This window comes from Microcaecilia unicolor, chromosome 4 (genome assembly GCF_901765095.1).
Source record: "Microcaecilia unicolor chromosome 4, aMicUni1.1, whole genome shotgun sequence".
Classification (NCBI taxonomy): Eukaryota; Metazoa; Chordata; class Amphibia; order Gymnophiona; family Siphonopidae; genus Microcaecilia; species Microcaecilia unicolor.
Window position 1 is genome coordinate 127,263,426 of NC_044034.1, and position 27,131 is coordinate 127,290,556.

Sequence of the window (27,131 nt, forward strand, 5' to 3'; positions counted from 1 at the left end):
CCCAGTAGTAGCTATACTGGAGCTCTAGGACCCAGTGTAATATTTACAGCACTATCTTTTTATAAGTGAGTTAGGGTTGTCAGGATTGGTAAGTTTGCGATATAGGTTTTGAATGTCTTATTGCAGGGTTTTTATGTTGTGTGTTGGCCCTATTTTAAAGCAGGCTCTTGGCACCTAAAATAAAAATGCTCAACACCAGCCACTCATATGCATGAGATTTTCACACACTGTCTCATTTGTATGCCAATCTATTCATGCATATGCATTGTGGATATCCTGAAAACCTGAAAAGGCTGGGTGTACTCCAAGGTCTTTGCTGAGAAGCATTGCTGTGATGTCACCACACAAACAAAAACCCAACTGTGTTGAACAAAGTGTCTGACAAAAGAAGGAATGTGTGCTGTTCCTGAGGTGATAATCACAATTTGAATATTTTTGCATTATGTGTTATATGATGGATAGCTTTGTTGTTGGGGGAATATAGGATTTGTGATATAGAACTGGAGGTGCAGGGTTTATATTGAGATTCTACTCAATCTTGTAGAGCATCCAGACTTCACTCCCACAGAGAAGAATTTACTGAATGATGCTATCAATTATAATTACTACTACTACTTAACATTTCTAGAGCGCTACTAGGGTTACGCAGCGCTGTACAATTTAACAAAGAGAAACAGTCCCTGCTCAAAGAGCTTACAATCTAATAGACAATTATAATGGCAGTTTTACCTGGTAGTTGAAACTATCTAGAGGGGGAGGGCTTTTTTATGCATAGAAAGTAATGGTGTCTTATATTATTAATTTAAAAGTGTGTGTGTGTGTGTGTGTGTGTGTGTTTGTGTGTGCGTGTGTGTGAGGGTGCAGAAATGCTGCTTTGCCTTGCCACCTTCCATAACTAGATTGCCTCCTTGTTACCACCTCAAATATTTCTGTATAGAGATGTCACTGGTTGGCCCTTGTTTTTATTTTTTTTTTAATTCATTTTAACATTTTAACAAGCTTATTTACATTTTGGTTGTATTTGTGAGTCACACAATTTTGAATCCCGACATAGGCAAACTTTGCAGAAATGCAGTTGTGTCTGGGAGAGGAATGGCTAAGTAGGAGAAAGAAGGTGATGATGCCCCTGTATGAGACTGGGTGAGACTTCAATTAGAATATTATGGAGACCGCACCTTCAAAAATATATAAACAGGATGGAGTCAGTCCTTAGAGTGGCTACTAAAATGGTCAGTGGCCTTCTTCAAAAAGTGTATGCGGACAGGCTTAAAGATCTCAATATTTATACTATGGAAGAAAGGCGGGAAAGGGGAGATATGACATTTAAATACATATGCAGCATAAATACACAGGAGGTGAGTCTTTCAATTGAAAGGAAGCTCTAGAACAAGGGGGGGGGGGGGGGGGGCATAGAATGAAGGTGAAAGGGGTAGACCGAGAAGTAAGTAACCTAAGGAAACACTTCTTCACAGAAAGGGTGATAAATTCATGGAACAGCCTCCGGTGGAGGTAGTGGTGATGAAAACTGTATTTGAATTCAAGAAAGCTTGGGACAAATACAAAGGATCTCTAAGGAAGTGAAAGGGAGAGTAGATAGCATGGATAGACCATGTGGTCTTTTATCTGCTTTCATTTTTCTAATGTTTCTATATTCCAGTGTAAATGGAGAGCCTCTAGTACTGGCTGCACTTGATCTTTTATACAGATAGAACAAGAAATGCCTGCATGAAGTTTATCATGAAAGGTTCCCCAAAACATCTCAGGTTTAATTCTGATAGAACTGCCTGTTCTTGGAAAATTCAAGAAGGCAGCTCACAAATGGAGAGTCATTATTTGGGAAATGAGATTGAGCATTGTATGCTCTAAAAATTTGGCATCAAATAGGATGTCTGAATTGATTGTGGCTTTTTCAGGCTGAATGTCATCTGCCCTCCATAACAGCTAGTGGAGAATGGGCTTGTAAGTCTCTCTTGGGCATTTTTTAAATCACATTCCTTATTCCGTCTGGTTTCCCCATTCTTTGAGGGTAGAAGGACATCTGATGAAGGGGGAACCCCCTACCAGCTTCCATTTTATCGGTCCTGAAGCATCATAATTTCAAGGACATCCATGGTAGTTTGGAGCATCATAAGTTGGCCCCAGGCATCACTAACCAATAGCATGGGTGAATGCAATTACAACTACAATTATATTTATATTCCTCAACTACCTCCTGTGTCAATGCGGATTACAATAAAACAACCAGTCAATTTAGACTGGGAAGTAACACAGTTAAAACAACTGGAAAATTACAGACTACAAAATAATCAAAATTTAATTTCCTAAATAATTAGTAAATACGTAAGCTTTTAATTTCTTCCTATATCTTATATAGTTCATTTGTAATCTGACCCCATTTGGTACAGAATTCCAAATTCTAGCTGCCTGATAAGAGATTAACAAAGCACATACTCATTTATATTTCACCTGAGACATTGATGGAACATTAAGTCTTAACTGACTTTCAGCATTAAAGAAGAAAACAATAATACAGACATGAGTGGTATAGGAGCTCATCCATAAATGACATTAAATATTAGCAGACATGACTTTTGCCTTTGGTTTAGATAGGAACAATGTTTTGAAATTGTATTTCCGATACATGGCTGATAGTTTTTTGGGTTCAAAGATAAATATATTTCCTGATATATCAAGGGAATCACAGACTAGGAGGGGTGAACTCTTGGCTTTTAAGCCAAGAATCATTGCCCTAGGTGGGACCTTCCTAGAGCAATTCCCTTGTAAGTGTTTTATTTCCTTATTACTTATTTGTTGAACCCAAGAAATTACAAGAGTTTGTGGAGTTAAAAGAACAGATGAAGAACCCTCTGCTGCAACTTCCTTTAGTTACCACTGTACCGGCTGCAATTACCGATTAACCTTCCTCCCTCAGAAAATATTAATTTGTAAGATTAACCACTTGGTGTTTTTCTTATTTTCTTTGAGATTGTTTTCCTGATCTTGGATCCCCCAATTGTGGACAATTATATATATTGTTGAGAGAAAATGTTTTTTTCTTTTTCCTTATATTAATTTCTGTTTTTCCTTACATTTACGTGATAAATGTGAATGTAATTAAGTAAAATGATACATAAAAAAAAATATATATATATATTAGCAGACAAGGGGCCCTGTTTATTAAGGAATATATGGGTGTCTCGTGTTAGCATGTGCTAAAAACACTAGTGCGCCTACAGCATAGCTTATTAAACAGGATCCATAATTTAAATAGTGGCCTTGTTTCTATAGGAAGCCAATGCAATTGTTTAAGAGGGATAGCACTATCCCATTTGAAACCTGACGGATCATTCTTGCTGCCGTATTTTAGAGCATCTGTAATTGATGATAGAATAATTTGGAGCATCCAATATAAAGCAGATTACAATAATAAAGAGACTCATTATCAGCACTTGAAAAACTAGTCCAAACTGAGAAAGATATTTTCATATTCTTCTCAATTGTCTCAGCTTCCAAAAATCTTTTGTTAAAGAATTAACCTCTCAGAAGATTACATTGGATCAAGTAACAACCCAAGTACCTTTAATCTTGACTCGTTCTCCAAACTAAAACTTTGTAAAGAGAAAATGCTATTTTTAAGCAGTGTTATCAATATACCCAGCTACATCATAACAACATAACAGTAGCATTTATATACAGCTATAACCACAAAGTTCTAAGAAGCCAAGACAATTTCATAGGAATTATAATAAAACATAATACGCATAGACACAGTAAACAAAACAAACTTCTGGAAAAGACAAGTTTCCTCTTAAATGATGCATAAGAATCAACTTGAGAAAAACAAGAAGAAAGTTCTTGCCAAAACTTAGGAGCCTGGTATGCCAACAATAACTCATGGATTTTAACTTTTTCCATCCTTTAACAGAAGGAAAACTAAAAGAAGAGTAATTGTTAATTTGCAGAGACCTGGACAAAAATGAGAACTACACATTATCCAGCATATAATTTGGAACTGCACCATCTAAAATTTTAAATTAAAAAGAAAAAAAAAAAAACCCAATCCTTCCTTCAATCGGTAACCAATGCAATTTAACAAAATATTCAAAAATCCTATCAGATTTTTTTAAGGAAAACATTATATGCACCGCTATATTCTGTAATGTATGAAACTTTTTTTTTTTTACTTATACTTGGTACGTTCTGTAAGAAATCAGTTTTCAATAATCTAGTTTTGATAGGATCAAGGCTTGAAAGAAGCGCCTAAATTTATCAGTTTCAAAAATAGAATCTCATACGTCTCAATTTTCTTAATAAATGAATGATCCCTTTGATTAAAGTATTAATGTGCGAATCCAGGGACAAAGAACTATCCACATAAACCCCTAGGATTTTAATTACAGAAGACAAAATATATTTGGTTTGATTAAACTGAATACAGTTTAATACAGGATCGAGATTATTGGATAGCAACAAAAACATAGTGGTTCCTTTACTAAGCTGTGGTAAAAGGGGGCCTGAGTTAGTGTCAGCATGTATTTTTGATGCACATTGAGGCCCCCCTTTACCACAGTGGGTAAAAGGCTGTCTTTTTTCCCACCACCCAATGAGCTGGCGGTAAGGGCTACCATGCTAACCCAGCAGTAAACAGGCACAAAAATAGAAAATATATTTTTAAGTCACTGACTATGTCAAACATGGAGAACAAATTGTCCACAACATTGAACTCAAATGATTAATATTATATAATATCTAGGTCATCTTTTTATTTTATTTTTTACAAACTATGGCATGTGTGTGTCAGGTTCTCAGGTTCAGAGCTCGTGGGGCCAGGCTCTGGAGCAAACGTGAGCCCTTGGGCTGCTGCCGAGGAGCGACAGCAGCAGGCAAAACCCACCAACCAACACTGGGTAAGCACACCGGCAGGGACTGCAGGCACTGCCCAGCGAACCGGAACACATGGACTGGAATCCTCCGGACTGGAGGACACAGGACTGGAACACACACCGGACCGGAACACACTGGACTGGAGCGCACTAGACTGGAACACACACCGGACCAGAACACACTGGACTGGAGCACACTAGACTGGTGCGCACAGCTTCACCTGCGCTTGGCCACTACCCCCCCAAGGGTTGAGCCCTTGGGTTCGAGTGGCCGGCAGGACTTACCGGATACCGGATGACACAGGGACCAGGACTGGAAACAGAAGTACTCCTAAACCTAAACTTATCTAAGTGCTCCCAAGCCTTAACCCAGCAGGAGTGTTCCTAACAGAAAACTGACAAAAGGACTTCCTAAGCCCTATACTAAACAAGAGCTCCTAAGCCCTGCTCAAGAAAGGGACTTCCTAAGCCCTAAACTAACAGAGCAGGGAACTAAACACAAAGCTAACACAGGTGCTACTAAGCACCAAGCTACAAGCAGAGCTCTACACTAACAAGCTAAACACAAAACTAACAAGCTACCTAAGCACTGCTCTAGCAAGCTAGATACAAAACTAACAAGGAGTTTCCTACAGCACCAAAACCCAAACAGCAAAGACTGCAATGCTCCCAATAGCACAAACACCAGGAGTACTTCTAACAGCAAAATCTGTAGTGTTCCTAACACCACCAAATCCTGAAGTACTTCTAACAGTAACAGAGCTTCCAAAGCCCTACACACAGCAATGCTTCCAAAACCAAGAGGGAAAAGCAGGGGAACCATAAGGGAAAAGCAGGAAAGCTAAACACACAGACACCAGTGCACACTGCACTAACTCTAACCTGGACCTTAGCAAAAGCAAGCAGGGAAACTAGACACAAAGTCAAAAGTGCACACTGCACCACCCTACCTAAAGCAAACACCACCGTTGCAAAGGCTCTGAAGGAAACCACACCACTTCCTTATCAAGGCCCTCCCTGATGATGTCACACTCCCTAGACCCAGGCAACAGCACACCGGCCCAGAGAGCACACTGAAATCCAGAGAGGCCCAACCCACACCAATGCAACACCGTGAAGCACTTGAAGCCAGTACACCCAAAGAGAGGTAGAGCTAACTCAGTCCACCCACACAGCTGTAGTAAAGTAAAACAATTAACCCCATGCTGCTGGAAGCTGCCAGCACAGAGAGACAGAGCCAGCTCAGAAAGGACAGAGAAAAGAAACAGAAGCCAGCTAAGAAGCTGACCCCCAAAAAAGAGGTAAGTTTGAGAGGGGTTCTGACCCCAATCATAACAGTGCGAGAATATTGAAGGAATATAGAGAATTTTTGGCAGCTTTGTTATCTGACATTTTCAGTGCTTCCTTAGAGTAGGGCATGATTCCAGAGGACTGAAGATGAACAGATAAGCCTTTCTCTACAAAAGTGGAAGTAAGGAGGAGGTTGGGTAACTAGAGGCCAGTTAATCAGACCTTTATGTTGAGTAATTTAATGGAAACTCTCCTAAAACTGCGGTTTATGGAATCCAGTGAATTATAGGTTCTGAAGCAGCATGGTTTTACACTAAAGGTAGGTCTTGTTAGAACGGGGGGCAAAGAGGGAATTTGCCCCTCTCCCCAGATTTGTTAGCCACTCACTTCTTCCTGCTGCTGCTGCTACTATTTCCGTCCACTCAAGCACTGTGAGTAATGCAAAAACTTACTTCGCCCCCCCCCCCCCCCAAGGAGAAATTCTTCCCTATACCACTGTGAATTTTTTTTTTTTTTTTGGGGGGGGAGGTGACCAGAGTCTTGGATGGAGTGTGCTAGATGTGGTGTGCTTAGGTAACTTATAAACAAAGTGCCTTCCGTATAGGCTCTAAATTGACTAGCTAAGAGACTGGTGGAATGAGAGGCAGCAAAGGCTACTGGTAAATGAACTTCACTCTGAGGATAAAGGTGTTAGTGGTGTGTTGGTTCTTTTTAACATAGTTGTAAGTGATACTGCACATAGGTTGTTGGGTAACCTCTATGGAGGCGTTACAAAACACTTTAATAGGGTAACCTCCTCGAACATGGGGATAACATGGGAAGGGATATAACAAAATTTGAAGAACAATCTAGAATTTGACAGCAACAATTTAATGCTAAAAATTGCAGGATTATGCATTTAAGCTGCAAAACCCAAGGGAGTGATACAGTGTAGGGGGTGAAGTACTTCTGTGCACAAAAGAAGTACAGGACTTAGGGGTGATGGTACCATGATGATCATAAGGTATTCAAACAGGTAGAAAAGTTGATGACAAATTTAGAAGGATGTTTAGCTGAACAGGGAGAGGAATGGCCAGTGGGAAAAGGGAGATGATACAAATAGTTAAATGGTGAGGTGAAAGAGGATAATAAAGCAACATCTTTTATGAAATGGAAAGTTGGTCCAAATGAAGAAAACAGATAATAGCATAAATAATGGCAAGTTGTTTTTTTATCTTTAGGCTTGTCCAATTAAAGCTACCAATACAAATGTTTACAAGTACATTCAAAACAAAAAGCCTGTGAGGGAGTCAGCTGGACTGCTAGATGGCTAATGGATAGAAGATGAAGTTAAGAACATAACTGCCATACTGGATCAGACCAATGATCCATCAACCCTAGTATCCTATTTCTAACAGTGGTTAATCCAGGTCAACAAGTACTTGGTAGGTGCCCTACAAGTATGGGTCATGCATTTGATATACCACATTTCTGTGGTACATTCAAAGTAGTTTTCATAATTACATAGGTACTTTCTCTGTCCCTAGTTGGCTCACAATCTAACCCCTGGATTCTGTACTGGTCATCAAATTTACGTGCCCAAACCAAAGATGTGCACACATCTCAACTGAATAATGAGCCAATTAATGCCAATAATTGAATGCTATTATCAGTGTTAATTGGCATCAATTGGGAGCTGCACACACATACTGCTATTGTATTCTATAATACTGTGTGCACTAAACTCACAGAATGCAACCCAAAACAGGGCAGGTCAGGGGCATTCTCCCAAGATGTGTGCAGATATAGAATCCAGGAGATCCACGTCCAACTTGTGCAGCAGGATTCTTACCAGGTTTCAGTTGGCGTAAATCTTTGCGACCATAGTTGGGTGCGGGAATCGGGCTAAGAACTATTCTATAAAGAATACTCATCTCAGAGACCCCTTTATAAAATATCGCTGAGTGCTGATTTTCCACAGCACCCAATTTTTGGTGCCATTTACCTAGTTAAGCAAGTTGCTTAGGATCAGAAGGAGCCACAATGGGACTCAAACCCAGTTCCCAGATTCAGAGCCCACTGACCTAACCATTAGGTTACTCCTCCACTCCAAGTAGAGAGATCCCATGATGCTTACACCCAGAAATAGCAAGTAGTTAATGTCCCAAACAGTTATATCTAAAGCAGGAATTCACAGCATAACATCTAGTGCATGGGGATAATCAGACTAACTGCTTACCACAACCATATGAACAATAGTGTTCCCTCGCACAGGCGAATTGGTGTGGAGCAAATCCTCATATACATCCCCTTACTTCTATTTCTTTTTATCGATAATCTTCCATCTTTTATATATCAAAACTGTGCAAATTCACATCAATCAATATTTACATTCTTTTTAACTTCTTTTTAAACAATCACTTATCTGTAAAAGGCAGCGATTTAACAGTAACAGGGAACCCCCGCCGACATGGCCAAGTTTCGCATAACGCTTTCTCAAGGAAGAGGCTCTCGTTTCATCCTGCACATATCCCTGTGTATCAGAAAATGGCCATTTTCTGATACACAGGGATATGTGCAGGATGAAACGAGAGCCTCTTCCTTGAGAAAGCGTTATGCGAAACTTGGCCATGTCGGCGGGGGTTCCCTGTTACTGTTAAATCGCTGCCTTTTACAGATAAGTGATTGTTTAAAAAGAAGTTAAAAAGAATGTAAATATTGATTGATGTGAATTTGCACAGTTTTGATATATAAAAGATGGAAGATTATCGATAAAAAGAAATAGAAGTAAGGGGATGTATATGAGGATTTGCTCCACACCAATTCGCCTGTGCGAGGGAACACTATTGTTCATATGGTTGTGGTAAGCAGTTAGTCTGATTATCCCCATGCACTAGATGTTATGCTGTGAATTCCTGCTTTAGATATAACTGTTTGGGACATTAACTACTTGCTTGGATGATTAGTCCCCACAGTGTGCTATTTGGTGACATTTAATTTAAGAGTACACCCAGAAATAGGCAGCAGCTTTCCCTATATTGCCTGGTTAATAATGGTTGATATATTTTTATTCCAGAAACTTGTTCAAACCTTTTTATTTTTTAAACTGTTCTTACTGCATCTTCTGACATCAAATTCCAATGCTTAATTATATATCAAGTGAAAGAAAGTTTTACTTAAGAGGGGCATAATCGAACGTGAACGCCCATCTCCATGTGTGCCTATATCCGTGGGCGCCTATTTCCGTGAACGGGACAAATCGTATTTTCGAAAAAAGATGGGCGCTCATTTTTTCCCGATAATGCGGGTTGTGCGGGGCAAATGCCTAGGAGTTGGCTGTTTTTCAGCTGGGCGCTATCGGTTTTCAGCAATAATGGAAACTGAAGGCGCCCATCTCAAAAACGAACAAATCCAAGGCATTGGGTTGTGGGAGGGGCCAGGAGTCATAGTGCACTGGTCCCCCTCACATGCCAGGACACCAACTGGGCACCCTAGGGGGCACTTTTACAAATTAAAAAAAAAACAGTAAAAGAGCTCCCAGGTGCATAGCACCCTTCCCTTGTGTGCCGAGCCCCCCAAATCCCCCCAAAACCCACAAGTCTACACCATTACCATAACCCTAAGGGGTGAAGGGGGCACCTACATGTGGGTACAGTGGGTTTTGGAGGGCTCTGCATTAACCAGCACAAGTGTAACAGGTAGGGGGAGATGGGCCTGGGTCCGCCTGCCTGAAGTGCAGTGCACCCACTAACAGCTGCTCCAGGGACCTGCATACTGCTGTCAGGGAGCTGGGTATGACAATTGAGGCTGGCATACAGGCTGGAAATAAAAAGTTTAAAAAGTTGGGGTTTTTTTGTGGGGGTTAGTGACCACTGGGGGAGTCAGGGGAGGTTATCTCCGATTCCCTCCGGTGGTCATCTAGTCATTTAGGGCACTTTTTTGGGACTTGTTCGTGAAAAAAAAGGGTCCAAAAAAGTGCCCTAAATTCTCGCTAAAAACGGCTATTTTTTCCATTATCGGCGAAAGCCGCCCATTTCTTTTTGGCCGATAACCATGCCCCAGTCCCGCCTTCACCACGCCTCGACACGCCCCCGTCAACTTTGGCCGTTTCCGCGAGGGAGTGCAGTTGAAGACGCCCAAAATCGGCTTTCGATTATACCGATTTGGTCGCCCATGGGAGAAAGACACCCATATCCCGATTTGGGTCGAAATATGGGCATCTTTCTCTTTCAAAAATAAGGCGGTTAGTATCTCCATGGCATGTCACCTTGTTTTTGTACTTTTTGAAACAGCGAGCACTAGTTTGCATTTACTTTTTCCGGTGCACTCTTGATTTTGCAGTTCACTGTCTTCTCTCGTCTCAGCTGATGAACAGAACTGTATACAATATTATTCAAGACATGATCACATCATGGAGCGATACAGAGAAATGATAATAATATTCTCTGTTGCATTTTCCATGCCCTTCCTAATAATTCCTACCATTCTGTAGTTTGGTGTTGTGTTTTGTTTTTTAATTGGCTGCCTCTGTACACTGAGTCCAGAATTTCAATGTATTATCCACCTTTTTTCTGGGTGATGTCTCTTAATGTGCAATCTAGCACAATTTAACTACAAATTAGATTACTTTTCCATTAGTGCACAACTTTGCACATATAAATATTAAATTTCATCTGCCATTTGGATGCCTGGCCTCTTGCAATTTCTCACAATCCAATTTTAATTTTAACAACTTTGAATATTTTTGTGTCATCTGCAAATTTGATCTTTCACTCATCTCCATTTTCAGATCATTTTTAAACATGATAAAATGCACCTGTCCCAGTACAGATTTCCAGGGCACTCTATCATCTACTTTTCTTCATTTAGAAAACTGACCATTTAGTGCTGCTCTGCTTTCTATGTTTTAACCAGCTCCCAGTCCAAAGTAAGATGTGGAGGGACAATTTCAATATGACATCTAAATCCGATTTTGGATGTTTTGTGGAAAATGTCCAAAAATCCAGTAGTAAACAAGGCCATTTTCAAACCAGAAAAACATCTAACTTTTTGTTTTGAAAATACCCATTTGCTAGACATTTTGTGCTCAGTATATCTATCTTTTTGGAACATTTTTGAAAAAAAAAAAAGTCCAAGGGAAAAAAACAATCGCACAAAAAGAAGCCTTTGGGATGTATGGGGGTCAGCATTCTTAGTAGACTGGCTATATTGACATCCCCCGTAAAGCACTCTAACAGGCACAACAGTGGACTTCACATAAAAGGTCCCAGCTTTACATCATACCGTTACCCCCTTATATTGTATGGTGAGCCCTCCAAAACCCACCAAAACCTACTGTACCCAATTGTACATCACTACAATAGCCCTTATCTCTGCAGGTGTCACCTATATGTGGGTACAGTAGGTTTTTGATACATTTTGGAGGGCTCACACTTTCCACCACAAGTATAACAGAGTGGGATTTGGGTCTGGGTCACCTTGTTTACAGTGAACTGCATCAACCACTAGGCTACTCGAGGGGACCTGCTTGCTGCTCTAATAGGACTAACCACAACAAGTGACGCTGTCATAGAGGCTGGTTTGTACTGTTTCTTTCACATCTTTGGGGTGGGGGTCTGTGACCACTGAGGGAGTAAGGGGGTGATGCTTTAATCCCTCCAGTGGTCATTTGGTCATTTAGGGCACCTTTTTGTGACTTAATTAGGACTGAAACAGGTCTAGACCAAAATGTTTTTTTTAGACCCAGACGTTTCTGCTTTGTTCCATTATGGCAGAAAAATGTCCAAGTTCTAATAACGCCCAAATCCTGCGCCCAACATGCCCCCTTGTGATTTGGACCACACTGCATACAGACTGCATAGAAAAACGTCTTAAAAATGGTTTTTGAAAATAGCGATTTGTATGTTATGGCATAAAAAAATGTCCATCTGCCACTTTGTGCAGCATTTTGAATGTTTTTCTGTTTTGAAAATGAGTCCCATTACCTCCTATCCTCTGACATTTTTTAAATTTCCTCAGGAGCTTCTCATGTAAGACTGTGTCAAATGCATTCTGAAAAACCAGATAAAGTATGTCAGCTGGTTCACATTTATTAACCCTTTCAAAAATGTAGATGGCTGGCAAGGCAAGTTTTTCCTTGCCTCTACACATGTCATTTCTGTCCCATTAAAATGGTTAGCTTGGCAGAGTTTAAAAAGGGGTTAGACATTTTCCTAAAGGAGAAGTCCATAAACCACTACTAAATGGACTTGGGAAAAATCCACAATTCCAGGAATAACATGTATAAATGTTTGTACGTTTGGGAAGCTTGCCAGGTGCCCTTGGCCTGGATTGGCTGCTGTCGTGGACAAGATGCTGGGCTCGACGGACCCTTGCTCTTTTCCCAGTGTGGTATTATTTATGTACTTATTTATATGTTCAATTATCTTTTTCTTTAGAATAGTTTATACTGTTTTACCTGGCATCGATATCAGGGTCACCAGTCTCGCGTTTCCCAGATGATCCCTGGAACCATTTTTAAAAACTGGTGTTACACTGGCCCCCTCCATTTTTAGGGGTCATGGATAATGTTACTGATAATTTATGACTAATAGCTCTTCAATTTCATTTTTTTGTGGTTCTATCAGTATTCTAGGGTTCAGTTTATCACACAATTTTAAACACACTGTGCAACCTGTCCTCCAATACTGCCCCCCAATCCCTCACTAAGATAACTTCATTTACAATCATCTAGAGAAGAAAAACAATTCAACACTAAGGGCCTCTTTTACAAAGCCGTGCTATCGATTCTCGGTGCAGCAAATGAGAGGAAGCCCAATCAATTCCTTCGAGCTTCTTCTCATCTGCCACGTGGGAATTGCTAGCACGGCTTTATAAAAGAAGCCCTAAAGCACTATAAGTCTTCCATCTGTGTGAAACACTCACAGCAGTATCAGTAAGATAATGGCAACAACACATTCTAGTCTGAGTCCTATACCCAGCTCTCTCTCCTTACCCACATTGTGGCCTACTTTCATATCATGGCTGCTCAGGGTGCACTTGAAAATTAAATGTGGTGAAGGAAGTAGGACATTGCACTCCAGGTCACTGTGTGGGTCCTTCAACCTCCAACTGAGCCCCACCACCCCTACTCACAAATCTGGCCACTGTCTTGATCTCGTCCTCTCTTCTACTTGCTCACCCTCCACTTTCTGCATTTCACCTCTTCCTCTCTCCGACCACCACCTTATCACATTCACACTTCAGCACCCTCCCCCTCAATCTCGCCCAACACTAACTACTACGTCCAGAAATCTCCAGGCTGTTGACCCCTCCACCTTATCCTCTACTATCTCTGTTCTCCTCCCTTCCATCTTGTCCTCCACATCTGTTGACAAAGCTATCTCCACTTACAATGCCACTCTTTCCTCTGCTCTAGACGCCCTTGCACCGTCCACCTCCCGGCCCACAAGACGTACCAATCCCCAGCCCTGGCTGACCCCTTGCACCCGATACCTTCGCTCCTGCGCCCGTTCGGCTGAACGCCTCTGGAGGAAATCTCGCACCCTTACTGACTTCATTCACTTCAAATTCATGCTATCCTCCTTCCAATCCTCCCTATTCCTCGCTAAGCAGGACTATTATATCCAATTGACCAATTCCCTCAGCTCCAATCCTCGTCGTCTATTCGCCACCCTCAACTCCCTCCTCAAAGTGCCCTCTGCTCCCACCCCCCCTTCACTCTCTCCTCAATCTCTGGCCCACTACTTCCGTGACAAGGTCCAGAAGATCAACCTCGAATTCACCACTACTCCCTCTCCTCCACTTCAGCCTATATCTCACTCTCTCATCCAACCTACCCAGGCCTCCTTCTCCTCCTTTCCTGCTATCACTGAAGAGGAAATCACCCATCTCCTCTCCTCCTCGAAAGCCACCACTTGTTCCTCTGACCCCATCCCCACTAACCTACTCAACACCATCACTCCTACCATCACCCCCACCATCTGTCATATCCTTAACCCCTCTCTCTCCACTGCATCTGTCCCGGACACCTTCAAGCATGCTGTGGTCACTCCACTCCTCAAAAAACCATCACTTGACCCTACCTGTCCCTCCAACTACCGCCCCATTTCCCTCCTACCCTTCCTCTCCAAGATACTTGAACGCGCCGTTCACAGCCGCTGTATTGATTTTCTCTCCTCTCATGCCATCCTCGATCCGCTTCAATCCAGCTTTCACCCCCTACACTCAACAGAAACGGCACTATCTAAAGTCTGCAATGACCTATTCCTCGCCAAATCCAAAGGTCACTACTCCATCCTCATCCTCCTCGACCTCTCAGCCGCTTTTGACACTGTCAATCACAACCTACTTCTTGACACACTGTCCTCCCTTGGGTTCCAGGGCTCTGTCCTCTCCTGGTTCTCCTCTTCTCTCTCCCATCGTACCTTCAGAGTACACTCTCATGGTTCGTCCTCCTCCCCTATCCCGCTCTCTGTTGGAGTTCGTCAGGGATCTGTCCTTGGGCCCCTTCTTTTTTCAATCTACACCTCTTCCTTAGGCTTCCTGATCTCTTCTCATGGTTTCCACTATCATCTTTATGCCGACGACACCCAGCTTTATCTCTCCACACCAGAAATCACTGCGGATACCCAGGCCAAAGTCTCGGCCTGCTTATCCGACATTGCTGCCTGGATGTCCAACCGCCACCTGAAACTGAATATGTCTAAGACTGAACTTATTGTTTTCCCACCCAAACCCACTTCCCCTCTCCCTTCACTCTCTATCTCAGTTGATAACACCCTCATCGTCCCCGTCTCATCTGCCTGCAACCTCGGTGTCATCTTCGACTCCTCCCTCTCCTTTTCTGCGCACATCCAGCAGATAGCCAAGACCTGTCGCTTCTTCCTCTATAACATTAGCAAAATTCGCCCCTTCCTCTCCGAGCACACCACCCAAACTCTCATCCACTCTCTCATTACCTCTCGCCTTGACTACTGCAACCTACTCCTGACCGGCCTCCCACGTAGTCATCTATCCCCCCTTCAGTCCATCCAGAACTCTGCCGCACATCTTATCTTCCGCCTTAACCGATATACTCATATCACACCTCTCCTCAAGTCACTTCACTGGCTCCCAATCAGATACCGCATACAGTTCAAGCTTCTCTTACTCACCTACAAATGCACTCGATCTGCGGCCCCTCCGTACCTCTCTACCCTCATCTCCCCTTACGTCCCTACCCGTAACCTCCGCTCTCAAGACAAATCCCTCCTTTCAGTACCCTTCTCCACCACCTCCAACTCCAGGCTCCGCCCCTTCTGTCTCGCCTCACCCCATGCCTGGAACAAACTCCCTGAGCCCATACGCCGTGCCCCCTCCCTATCCATCTTCAAATCAATGCTCAAAGCCCACCTCTTCAATGTCGTCTTTGGCACCTAATCACTACACCTCTTCTCAGGAAAACTTATCTACCCCAACTTGACATTTCGTCCTTTAGATTGTAAGCTCTTCCGAGCAGGGACCGTCCTTAATTGTTAATTTGTACAGCGCTGCGTAACCCTAGTAGCGCTCTAGAAATGTTAAGTAGTAGTAGTAGTAGGCCCTGTAGAGGACTAGGTGCAGGATGGATTGCTGCCTTTATCTCAGTGATGCAGCTGTGAGTGCTTGGACAGATGGAAGACTTGTAGTGTCGTAGCGCTGAGTTTTCTCTTTTCTAGGTGATTGTTTTGGGAAAATTGACTAGGCCTGCTGGCAGTTGGGTAATAAAGTCATCAGGGATGGTGAGACTCCATGCTGGGCTGAGGCAAGTGAGGTCATGAATTGCAGAGATGGTCTACTATAGCATACCTACAGCCTGAGGTGAATTGAAGGCAACCATCTGCAGGGCTATAGCAGTATGGTGACCTAGGATACAATAAAATGGCAGGCTTGGGGAAACTAAGGTGAGATTTTATTTATGCTATAGTAATTTTTGTTAGGCTGAGGTTCTCCGCTTGTCCTGTTTTGTAAAGAGCAGGAACACGGGAGTATTCTGCAGATGCCACATTTCTATGTTAGTAAGTTCTGAATACCTTGGAATGCTTAACTATCATATTTTTGCTTTTGCCCTGCAATCTACTGGAATATGGAAAATTTAAGTACTTAAAGTATGATTCAAATGTTGAAGAAATCTAGTATTTCTATCCATTTCGTACATGGGAAATAAGCACAGAGGATCATAAATAAAGGATCACTGTGACTTCTCACAGCCCTTGCATAGAGGTACATAGTGATATCTTCTGCTTTACTTTGCAAGCCAGGACAGTGCTGATGGGATGACTGGCATAAGTGATAGAAAATAGAGCTAAGCAATTAATTTGTATAGAAGTCTTTTAACCTTGACAGTGATGGGTTTGAATTGTGACACAGCCACAAGAGGAGCTAATTTACTGCTTACTGCATGATAATGTTGCCTTACTGTTTCAACAAACAATTCAGTACTGTGCAATAATTTATGTTCATAGTGATATATATACAGAAAAGCAAATATTATAGTAAAAATTTATGTTTATTATAGACTATAAATAACTACATTGGAATGACACATATATGAAATCTTATTTTTCTTATAAAGTTGGGACAGGACAAGGTAAGTCCTTATCTCTTCTATATTAACTTTACAAGAGCCCAGGTTTGTCACAATATTTAAAATAATTATTTTATCTACTACTTATACACAGATTGGTATAGGTATACCTTTTTCTCTATATAACCAAACACTAAGAAACAATCATTCAAAGTTCTTTTCATGTAAACAGACGATATGTGTGCCTGTATATAGATATACAGCGCAATCCGCTTAAGTGCAAGGGTCTGGGACCAAAGAAATGCATGCAGTTAACCAGAGCGTGTACTTAAGCATTGTGACCCAAAGAAGCTTGACATCTGATAAACATATGTACAGTACTGTTTATTATTATACGAACAGTATACAGTCTCAGTTAACTGACATTAGATTTACTTGAAGTAATCTGTTATAGTCCTCTGTACACTCTTGGGTCTGTGAGTTCCATAGACTATGTCTGCCAGATGGTAAAAACTGTCATATAGCACTGACATCCAGTGGCCTTCACACGGTGTTGAGACCCTCCAGAGTTCTTGCAAAAGTGACAGTAGGAGGTTGTTGAATTTTGTCAGCATGTGCCTTGCTGCTCATTTCTTCATCTGTTCCATCATCAGCCGTTGTTGCCTGCGTGTAGGCGCATATCTCCACATCAGTGCTGTCTTCAGCTGTTTGTAGATAGTAATCAACAGCTACGTAGCGATGGAACCCCTCTTCAGTAACACCAGCTGGGATGTCAATAACCTCTTCATCTGACGTGTTTGCAACAGCTACATCTGTTTTGTCCCTCTCCACATCCTTAACAAAGCTTGCCCGCTTGTAGCAGTTCACAATAGTTGCCTGTGTAACATGATTCCAGACTTCTTTCTGCATATATAGGGAATCCAACAGTGATAGATTACGAGCCAGTTCAATAGCACGTTTATCCTTGCCAGTCTGGTCATCAATAACGTTCATCAGACGACATAGCACAAGAGCCCAATAATGTTGTTTGAAATTGGCTATTATGCCCTGATCCATAGGTTGGATCAGAGAGGTAGTGTTTGGTGGCAGGAAAACCACCTTGATGTTAGACAGCCTGACATCATTCCTGTGTGCAGCACAATTATCACAAAGCAGCAAAATCTGACGCTTTTTGTGCCCGCATTCTAGTGTCTAACTTCTTTAGCCACTGCTTCCAAATGTCCCCAGTCATCCATGAATTTGTGTTAGTCGCTTAACTTTCTTGAAGCAACAGGGCTGTTTGCTCTTTCCAATGACGAGGGGTTCCAACTTCTCACTCCCATCTATATTGCAGCAAAGGAGGATTGTCAGTCGGTCCTTCGATGTTTTACCTCCAGTAGTTTCGGCATGTTTGAATGCAAGTGTTCCATCAGGAATCGCTCACCAGTAGAGACCATTTTCATCAGCATTGAAAATGTCACGAGGTGGAAACTCGTTCAAGATGGTAGGAAGAACTGAAACAACCCAACTTTCAGCACAAAAGTCATCAGTGTCTTGTTTCTCACCATGCTCTTTCTTGAATTTTATGCTCTTCCTCTCCTTCTAACTGTCCAACCATCCAACTGTGGCTTTGAATTCAGTTAGTCCAAGACTTTCAACTAGCTGGTTAGCTTTCTCCATAAGCAGCGGGGCACTGACAGGAAACTGTCTGCTCCTGACTCGAGAAAACCACCGAAGAAGAGCCTCTTCTAACTCCTCAGCTATTCCTGCCTGTTTTCATTTCCGTTGTGGATTTGTATTGTTTTGCCAGTCTTGCAGAAGCTGGTCTTTCTGCTTCAAGACACGTGAAATTTGACTGGGATTGAAACCATATTCTTTAGCAATAGATGCTTGACTTTGTTTGTTTTCTAATTTTTTAAGAACTTCTATTCGTTCAGCCAGTGTTAAAGTCTTACAGTTCTGCCGCGACGATGACCCCGGTGTACGCCCTAATAACATCTTTTTGCTTATTCTGCCTGTGGCAGTTAAAGAGGCAGTAAATTTGAAATCTCATTGGTTGTCACGCACCAATCGGCTTCCATATTCCATGCGTGCGCTTATGTGGAGTCTTTCCTGCAGAGGAGCAGTCTTGAACCATGCATATAAGCGAATCTTGCACTTATCAGTGGTGCGCTAAATCGAAGTTTGTCCCCATAGAAACTGATGGTGCCAAAAACAGGACCAAAGTACGGCATGCAGTTAAACAGAGCATGCGCCTATCCGAGGTGCACTTAAATGGAGTGCACTGTATATTTATGTATGTATAGAGAAACATTATTGTAGTATATTTTTACAGAAAAAATATAAAATGTCATGTCTCTGATTTCCCTTCCTGTTCATTTTAAAATACTTCAAGTATATATTTTAGTTTAAATGTGAAGTACATATTTCAATATAAAATTCACATTTTCCTATACCTTTCAGATAGGAAAATCTATGACCTACTGGTCTAATGAAATTGCTAACAAGCTGAGCCTTCTGAAGCCATGAACAGGTGATGAAAACTATCTCATGTCTAAAGCATCCCCAGGTCATGGCTGTCACATACGGTGTGATTCATAGCTGTCACAATCTGCTGTCCAGGCTTGTTGCTACACTCTCCTCTTATTCATCCAGCTCATATATCTAAACATTCTATTAGGAAAGGACATCTAATGTCCATCTCATTTCAGAAAGGGCAGCTTTAAACAGCCTTTTGCTACATAAAGTAAAACTAGCTGTAAAAATATACCACTTGTGGAATGTAATTTACTAGATTTTCATCATCTGTGAGCACCACCAAATCTACAGCATCTGTTTCAGGCAACCTATTTTTAAAGCCTTCTGTTATGTTCTTGTCTTTGATCTTCAAGGCATTTCACCATAGTGAACATATATACTGTTCCTTTGTGATTTGCAGATTTACTCCTATTTCATCCCAATAGCTAGTGAAATATAACAGAGCTCACACCTGAAGGTTGGATTCTTTCTCAGATTCACCAATTCCAAGATCTTTAAAGCTAACACTAAGACCCTGGGGTTCATGGCTAATATACAGAAGAACTTATTTTCAAAGCCGATGCACATCTTAAAATGGCCCAAAAAGTCCATCTACCAAAAACGACCAAATTGCAATTTTCAAAAAGCAGAATTTGAATATGTTACTCTGCAGTTCATCCAAATAGCAAGGAGGAGTGTTTTGGTGGGAGTGTTTACCTGTCTTATCTAGATTGTAAGCTCTTTGAGCAGGGATTGTCTTTTGTGTATGATGTACAGCACTGCATATGCCTTGTAGCGCTATAGAAATGATAAGCAGTAGTAGTAGTAGCAGTAGTAGGACAGGCCCAAAATTAGGACGTCTTTCAGCAATAATAGAATGGGAAAAAACATTCAACCCAAAAAGAAGGACGCTTTTATCTAGACCTGTTTCAATCATGACCAGGGTAGAAAAAGGTGCCCTAATTGAGCAGATGACCACTGGAGGGAAAAAGGCATAACCAGCCCCCACCCCCACTAAGAAGTGAAAGTGACAGTGGATACCAGACTGTATGCAGTGAACTTTAACAATGGGATTCAGGTGTAACTCCCACTTTAACTCTTATTTCTATACAAATATGTGAGCCCTCCGGGAACATAATGTATGACACCTACAAGCGTGATGTCTATTGTACTGGTGTACCTTTAGGTACAGTAGGTTTTTATCTGCTCCTAGAGGGCTCACAACATAAGTTGGATTTGTACCTGGGTTCTGTTGTTTAGTCTACTGCACTGATCACTACCCCTTTGCCCCTCTGCTCTGCAAGGACATGTGTGGCCATTTTGTACAAATGATGCCAGACAGACTATTTTGTGCCTCCTTTTCCAGCGTTCATATTCTAGACATTTCACTTTGGAAAATGGCTGTTCATTGTGGACGTTTTTACAAGAATGTCCTCACTTACTTTGAAACAGGAGATCCCAACATTTTTCCTTTGGAAAATGGCTTTCAGATGGACATTTTATTTGGACATTTTGAGCAGGATGTTCCAATTCTTACTTGAAGCAAAGGAAACAGTGGATCCAAAAAAGTCCTCTCACAAGTGGTGTCTTCTTAAACAAGGTCTTTATTTCAAATCAATAAAACAACGACCCGACACAAATCGTGTTTCGGCCATAAAGGCCTGCGTCTATTGACTTTCAATATAGAAAATAATCGTGTAGATCAAATTGACAAGCAGTTAACTTTCTGCTAACTGAGATAATCGCATACAGGTTGCTGCTGCACAACCTTCCCTGTCAAACCGGTAACACAAGTGCAAACCCGAAATTCTTACTTGGACATTCTTTCAAAAATGCCACTCATAATATCTAATCTTAGCTTCCTAATGTTTATCCACTCCAAGCCTAACTGAGATAATATTTAACCATCTCTCTGACCTCATGTGCAACTTCCTTCAAATCAGTCACCTTACTTTCAAATTCTTCCTACTTTCTTACTCATCTATATGTTACAACTTTGCCTTACCCTTCACTACCAATTATAATGTTCTATTACGTATTGTGTTGTCATTGCAAGTAGTATACTATACCATATTTTGTATTGTTACTTGAATATTTTTACTGCTGTAATTGCATATTGCTCATGTTTGATCTATTCTTACTGTAAACCACCTTGAGTGAATTCCTTCAAAAAGGCAGTAAATAAATCCTAATAAATAAATAATACAGTCATCAGAAGGGTGAAAATAATGAAATGTGCATAGGCAAGCACCTGAATTTTAACATTTTATAAAACTAAACAACAAATAAACAGGTCCTAACATTGAAAACACATTTCTGTATTGTTACACATTATCCTCTGGATTCTACATAGGTGTGGCAATTTGTGCATGGATCCAACATCTGCATGTAATTCAACTGATTAATGGCCAATAACAAGCACCAATTAGGCATTTATTTGGTGTTAATATGCACTTAACTATACAAGTTGCACACAGATCACTTCTGCATGCTGTTTTATAACATGGTGCCTAACTTTTCCTGCTGCAACCAAAAAGAGGTGTGGCCATGGGAGGGGCATTCCCAAAACTTAGGTGTCATGTTATAGAATAATGTCTATCTGCACCTAACTTTAAATGCCAAACTTAGTTTGGCACAGCCTGCCACTATGCTAGTGTTTTATAAAGGTCGGGTGCCCTTTGAAGAGCTCATGCTCCATGCGGATCTTCCTGGTGCATAATATTTGGCACTATATACAGAATCCAGCTCTATCATGTTATAGATACAAAAGTATTTCTGTAATAATTCATTATAAACAAATGCAAATGTTAGCTAATCAACAAGTAAGCTCAACAGTTAAAAATCACCAATTGCCAATGTTTAAATAAAATGAAACAAATTTCAAGACCATTTCTATCCTTCAAATTTTCACCTTAATAACAGATGTTTCCACTCTGGATGGGGGACTTTGCACTTGTGCTGCTGCTGCCATGTTTGCAATGGTAGTGAGGTGGTTCATCTGGCTCATTGCCATGGTAACAGATGCTGGAGGTAGGCTGACAGGAATAAGTGGGTGGGGCATCATCATAAATGGAAGTTCCAATCCTAGAAAAAATAAAATAAAATTAACCATTACATAGTTAAATGAAGCATCGTAGATATCTCTCATTTATGCATCTATGAGTGGTAACAAAATGGTAATATCAATAGTCATTAAGCTTTGTGATTCTGAAAAACTGTAAGCATTAAGAACACATTTTATTAGGTTAGTGTAATTCTGCACTACAGTAGTGGTAAGTACTTGTTTTCAATATGGCCAATATTCAAAACCATTTAACTAGCCAGCAACAGCATCTGGCTGGTTAAATGGTACTTAACCGGCTATCTGCCAATGTTCAGCGGGAGATAGCTGGCTGTCTCCCACTGAATATTCTCGGTTAGTGCTCAGAAGGTAGCCAGTTATATTGTTCGATATAACCAGCTATCCGCTGATTTTCAGTGCATCGCTGGCTAAGTTTGGCGGCCAAATCTGGCCACATCAATAGCAGGTCTATCTTTGGCTGATGTGAACTCAGCCGTCTAGTGCTGAATATCGACTTAGCTGGCTATGTTCTTAGCAGCCAAAAATAAAATGGATATTCAATGCTGGTCACCAGAAATTGCTCGGAATTGAATATCTGGGCTTAGCACTGACTGCAGAAGGCAGCCCAGCTATTTCCTGCAGTCTGAATATAGGGCCATATATGTTACTTTAAATAGCAACTTAATTCTCTATAGCACATTTAACATTTATGTTTTTATGTCTGTTGTTCCCACAAGTAAATCTTGCAGATTTGGAAGCACATTCTGTATTTTTCTTTTTAAACAGAAGGATTAAACCTCCAGCTTTGGACATGGTTGTAATATTAGCATGTCCCTCAAAGGGGTCGGGATACAGGGCATTAACCTTCCCCATTATATCCTGCAAGTTCTCAATCTCAGCCAAAGGCCAACACAGGACTGCTAGTTCACAGCTGAAACATTTGATCTTTGCCAAATGCTGTGAAGTGATAAGTGCAGCCTATTTAAGTAAACACATCAAAATAAACACGCTTATGAGAACTACCAATGCTAAAGGATAGTAACCCATACCATTTGGTAGAAGGTGGTTCTGTTGAAGAGAGTTGAGAGGATGACTAACTGGTAGGTTATGCTGTCCAGACAAGCTGGGATGGTTAATTGAGGCCTGTGAACCTTGGGTGGGGGTAGACTGAGGTTTTTCTTTATCCCAAGAACCATCACTGCTGCCTGTGGGAATGAATATAAATTATTTGGATACAGAGAGAGTCCAAATCTGCATTAAGGTGACAGGTCAAACCCAACAGCATAAAAATCAAAAGGGGATAACAGTACTACTATAGTTCAGGAACAAATCAGCCTGTCTCAACACACAGGCACATGTAACATTTTTTAAATACAATAACTACATTTAGGAAAATAAAATAAAGGAACTAGATACTTCATCTGGACAGAAAAGATCATATGGCCCTCAATCTGTTTGCTGCTATAAACTAATAATGTTAACTGTATGCTAAATCCTGACATACAATTGGTATAAAGTAGAGGTTAATTTTTAACCAGTCTCTTTCATTATTTGATATTCCAAATTATTTTTCCTATTAAAATACAACTGAAAAAAATGTTACTGTTTCCATCCCTGTGTTTTCTAAAACTTACTTATTAGCTGTTATTGTGTAAGCTACGCCAAAGTTTCAAAGACAAAAGGATCCTTTTACTAAAGCACAGTAATGTTTTGCAGGTACCTTGTCATAATTGCCAAACTTACAGTGCAGTACCTGCAAAGCCTCTGAAGTAATTGCCGGAGGAGTTCCCAACAATTGCCCTTGCAGTTAACACAGAAAAAACACATTTATCATGAACTGTATAGCAGATAACATGGATGAACTTAACTGTACCTACTGAGCTAGTATTAAGTGATCCATCTTATCTTCTGCGTTAACAGTTATTGCACAGTAAGTGATCATGTCTTACCTGAAAGGTGCAAACACGACCATTCCCAGCCCATTTAATGGTATGTAGTTAAAGAAAGTTTTAAATATTAAGGGGCCCTTTTACTAAAGTCTAATAAAGAATTACCCAGATTCTATATAGTGCACTTAGATATAGGTGCTGAAGTTGGCACAGATTCTATAACATTGCACATAACTTAATTGGCTTAACAAGCTAATGAGCTCTGATAACAGCGACAAGCAGTAATGAACACTAATTGGAACTGATTAGAATTTAGGCGTACAATTTGCTAAGCGTATTGTGTAACGATGTTCGCCAAACTTCTAACACACGGAGGCTAATAGCGGCATGGCTATGGGCGGGGAAATGGGCGTTTGAAAATTTAGGCTCTTAGTTATAGAATATGGCCCAGTGTACATAAATCTACACGCTGAGGTTTTCATTGGCGTAAATGGATGTGAGCAGATATCGACGCTGAAATATCAACTAATCATATTCTATAATCAGCGCCTATTATAGAATATGCTTAGTTGGCACTGATTTCTGCGCCAATTTTTTAGGCACAATATGCAGAATCTCCTCATTAATGGATGGCATTTGCACTTAGCGTGTTTTAGGGGTACCTTTACTGAGGTGCGCCAAAAAGTGGCCTGTACTGGTGTAGACATGTGTATTAGATGCGCACATGTTCATTTTTCAGCGCACCTGCAAAAAAGGCCCTTTTTGAGGGGGGGGGGGGGCGAAAATGGACATACGGCAAAATGAAAATTCGCGCTTGTCCATTTTGGGCCTGAGACTTTACCACCACCCATTGACTGAGTAGTAAGGTCTCACGCGTTAACTGGGCAGTAATTGTCAGCACGCATACAATGACGATTACTGCCCAGTTAGCGCAATGAGCCAGAAAATAAAAACTATTTTCTGGGGTGCGCAGTGGACACACATAACAAATGAAATTACCAACCGGGCCATGCGGTAGCCGGGCGATAGTTCCAAATTGGCGCACGTTGGGCATGAGTAGGCGCCAATATAGCTTAGTAAAAGGATCCCTTAATTTTTGCTGTTAAGGCAAAAAAAAATTGGAAAAACATAGTGCACTTTAGTAAAGACCTCCAAAGTGTCATGGAGCCAAATTAACTGTTAGGACGACCATGCAAAAACAGCACACACTAATTCTTGTGTTAATTGCTTAACACACTTTAGTAAAAACCCCCTCAGTTACTTTTTACCTGGGTAAAAATAGCAAAAATGTATATAAATCAGTCACATACTGATACAATAACTAGGTTTTCAGTTGCTTAAAAATAACTGCATACACCATAAAGCACATATACTTGTCCACATTAAAAATTGGCATTCTGGGAACATGTATTAAATGTACATGTATACCTTACATTTTCAACGTATACATGTAGTTCAGGAGTTCTTAACCCAGTGCTTGGGTCACACCTAGCCAGTCACATTTTTAGGATACTCAAAACAAATATGCATGAGACAAATTTGCATACATTACCTCCATTGTGTGGAAATTTATCTCATGCATATTCATTGTGGGTATCCTGAAAACATGACTGGCTAGGTGTGTCCCAAGGACCTCTAATGTAGATGGGAAGCAGCTAGCATGCAGAGCTTTACACCCATGTTCCTTTGTCTATATATGCGCTTTAAAGGGGTAATTTTGAAACAGGATATCTATGTGAAACCTGAAACGTCTATTTTAAAAAGGAAACATAAGCATGTGTAGTCATAAAATCTAGATCCAATAGTGCACAAATTTATACCTACTCGTGGTATACATTTGTGTGCCTACTCTGTGTGTATGTATATGTTTATTTTATAAAATACACAAGTAATACTGCAAATGTGCTTCTGCTTCATTCAGACTATGCCACTGAGAATGATTAAAGTAGGTGGTGAACATATTCTGTGTGTACTTTTTCTACATGTATGCAGTCATATGATCTTACAAAACCTCTGTTCTGTGTATGAATATTAGTTTAGGTGGAGGCTATAAAAGCATGTGCATAATTCAGCCCTATTAAAAAATTGCCCTTCAGCATTTTAAAACTCCCTGTCCACTCTTTTTTTCTTCCTTTTCCAGTCAACAAATTCTACTTTTTATTTTAATAATCCTGGTGTATAAATTGTACCATAATAACCTAATTGATCTCTAAGGAATATGCTATAGGGTAAATTCTCAGGAAATATAATATGATCCAAAAATGATATAGGCACAGAGGGTAATTATCAATTTCACATATTAAAGTATCATAACTTATCCATAATAAATTAAATACCAGTCAAAAATAAAGACTGTATACCAAAGGAACATCAGATGATTCTTAAAACCATTCCCTTATCAATCAAAACCAAAATGATCACACAAATATAGAACATTCACCACATTTTATTGAAAATATTTTTTATAACGCAGATAAAATATAAAGCGAAAACTTATCTTAGTCTTTTTCAACATCAATGGTGAACATCTAAATCAGACACTGATTACCAAGATCCTTGTGTAGCCTCAACATTGCCAATTTTTCAAGAATAAACTCTGTATTGGGGATTAACACGATGTTTCCAGCATCTTCAGAGATATGGAGCTGCACCACCTTCCATGATGCTTCATACGGTGTCATGGAAGGTGATGGGAGCTTCATATCTCTGAAGATGTTGGGAACATCATGATATCCCAAAAGTTGTGAATTGTACCAGAGCTCAAGAGAGGAGGCGGAGAAAACTGGTGAGCAAACTAAACAATTATTTTAAACAAATCATGTAAAGCTAATCAAATAGTGTGTGGGGGTACTTCAGGGCTCTGCCCTAACACCATATGGTTTCATATCTTTTTAAGCCCCTTGGTCACATTGATCCAGGCCAATGGAATTAATGTTTATTTCTATGCAGGTAATATTTTGTTAGTGGCAAAGATTTCACCCCTGGAA

At 40.6% G+C, this 27,131-nt stretch overlaps 1 protein-coding gene across 5 annotated transcripts in view; it reads right to left on the reverse strand.

Moving 5' to 3' along the window:
* The window catches only part of DACH1 (dachshund family transcription factor 1), a 743,295-nt gene that overhangs the window by 253,085 nt on the left and 463,079 nt on the right, over nt 1-27,131 (reverse strand). For 3 of the 5 annotated variants that reach the window (XR_003941904.1, XR_003941903.1, XM_030200621.1), the window contains exons 4-5: nt 23,305-23,460; nt 22,106-22,278 (exon numbers count right to left, since the gene is read on the reverse strand). Coding sequence is in view for 1 of the 5 variants with exons in the window: in XM_030200621.1 (XP_030056481.1) it covers nt 22,106-22,278; nt 23,305-23,460 (329 nt within the window). In the remaining 4 variants the exon portion in view is untranslated. The remainder of the gene's footprint in view (nt 1-22,105; nt 22,279-23,304; nt 23,461-27,131) is intronic. The other 2 variants (XR_003941906.1, XR_003941905.1) reach the window with 1 other exon arrangement.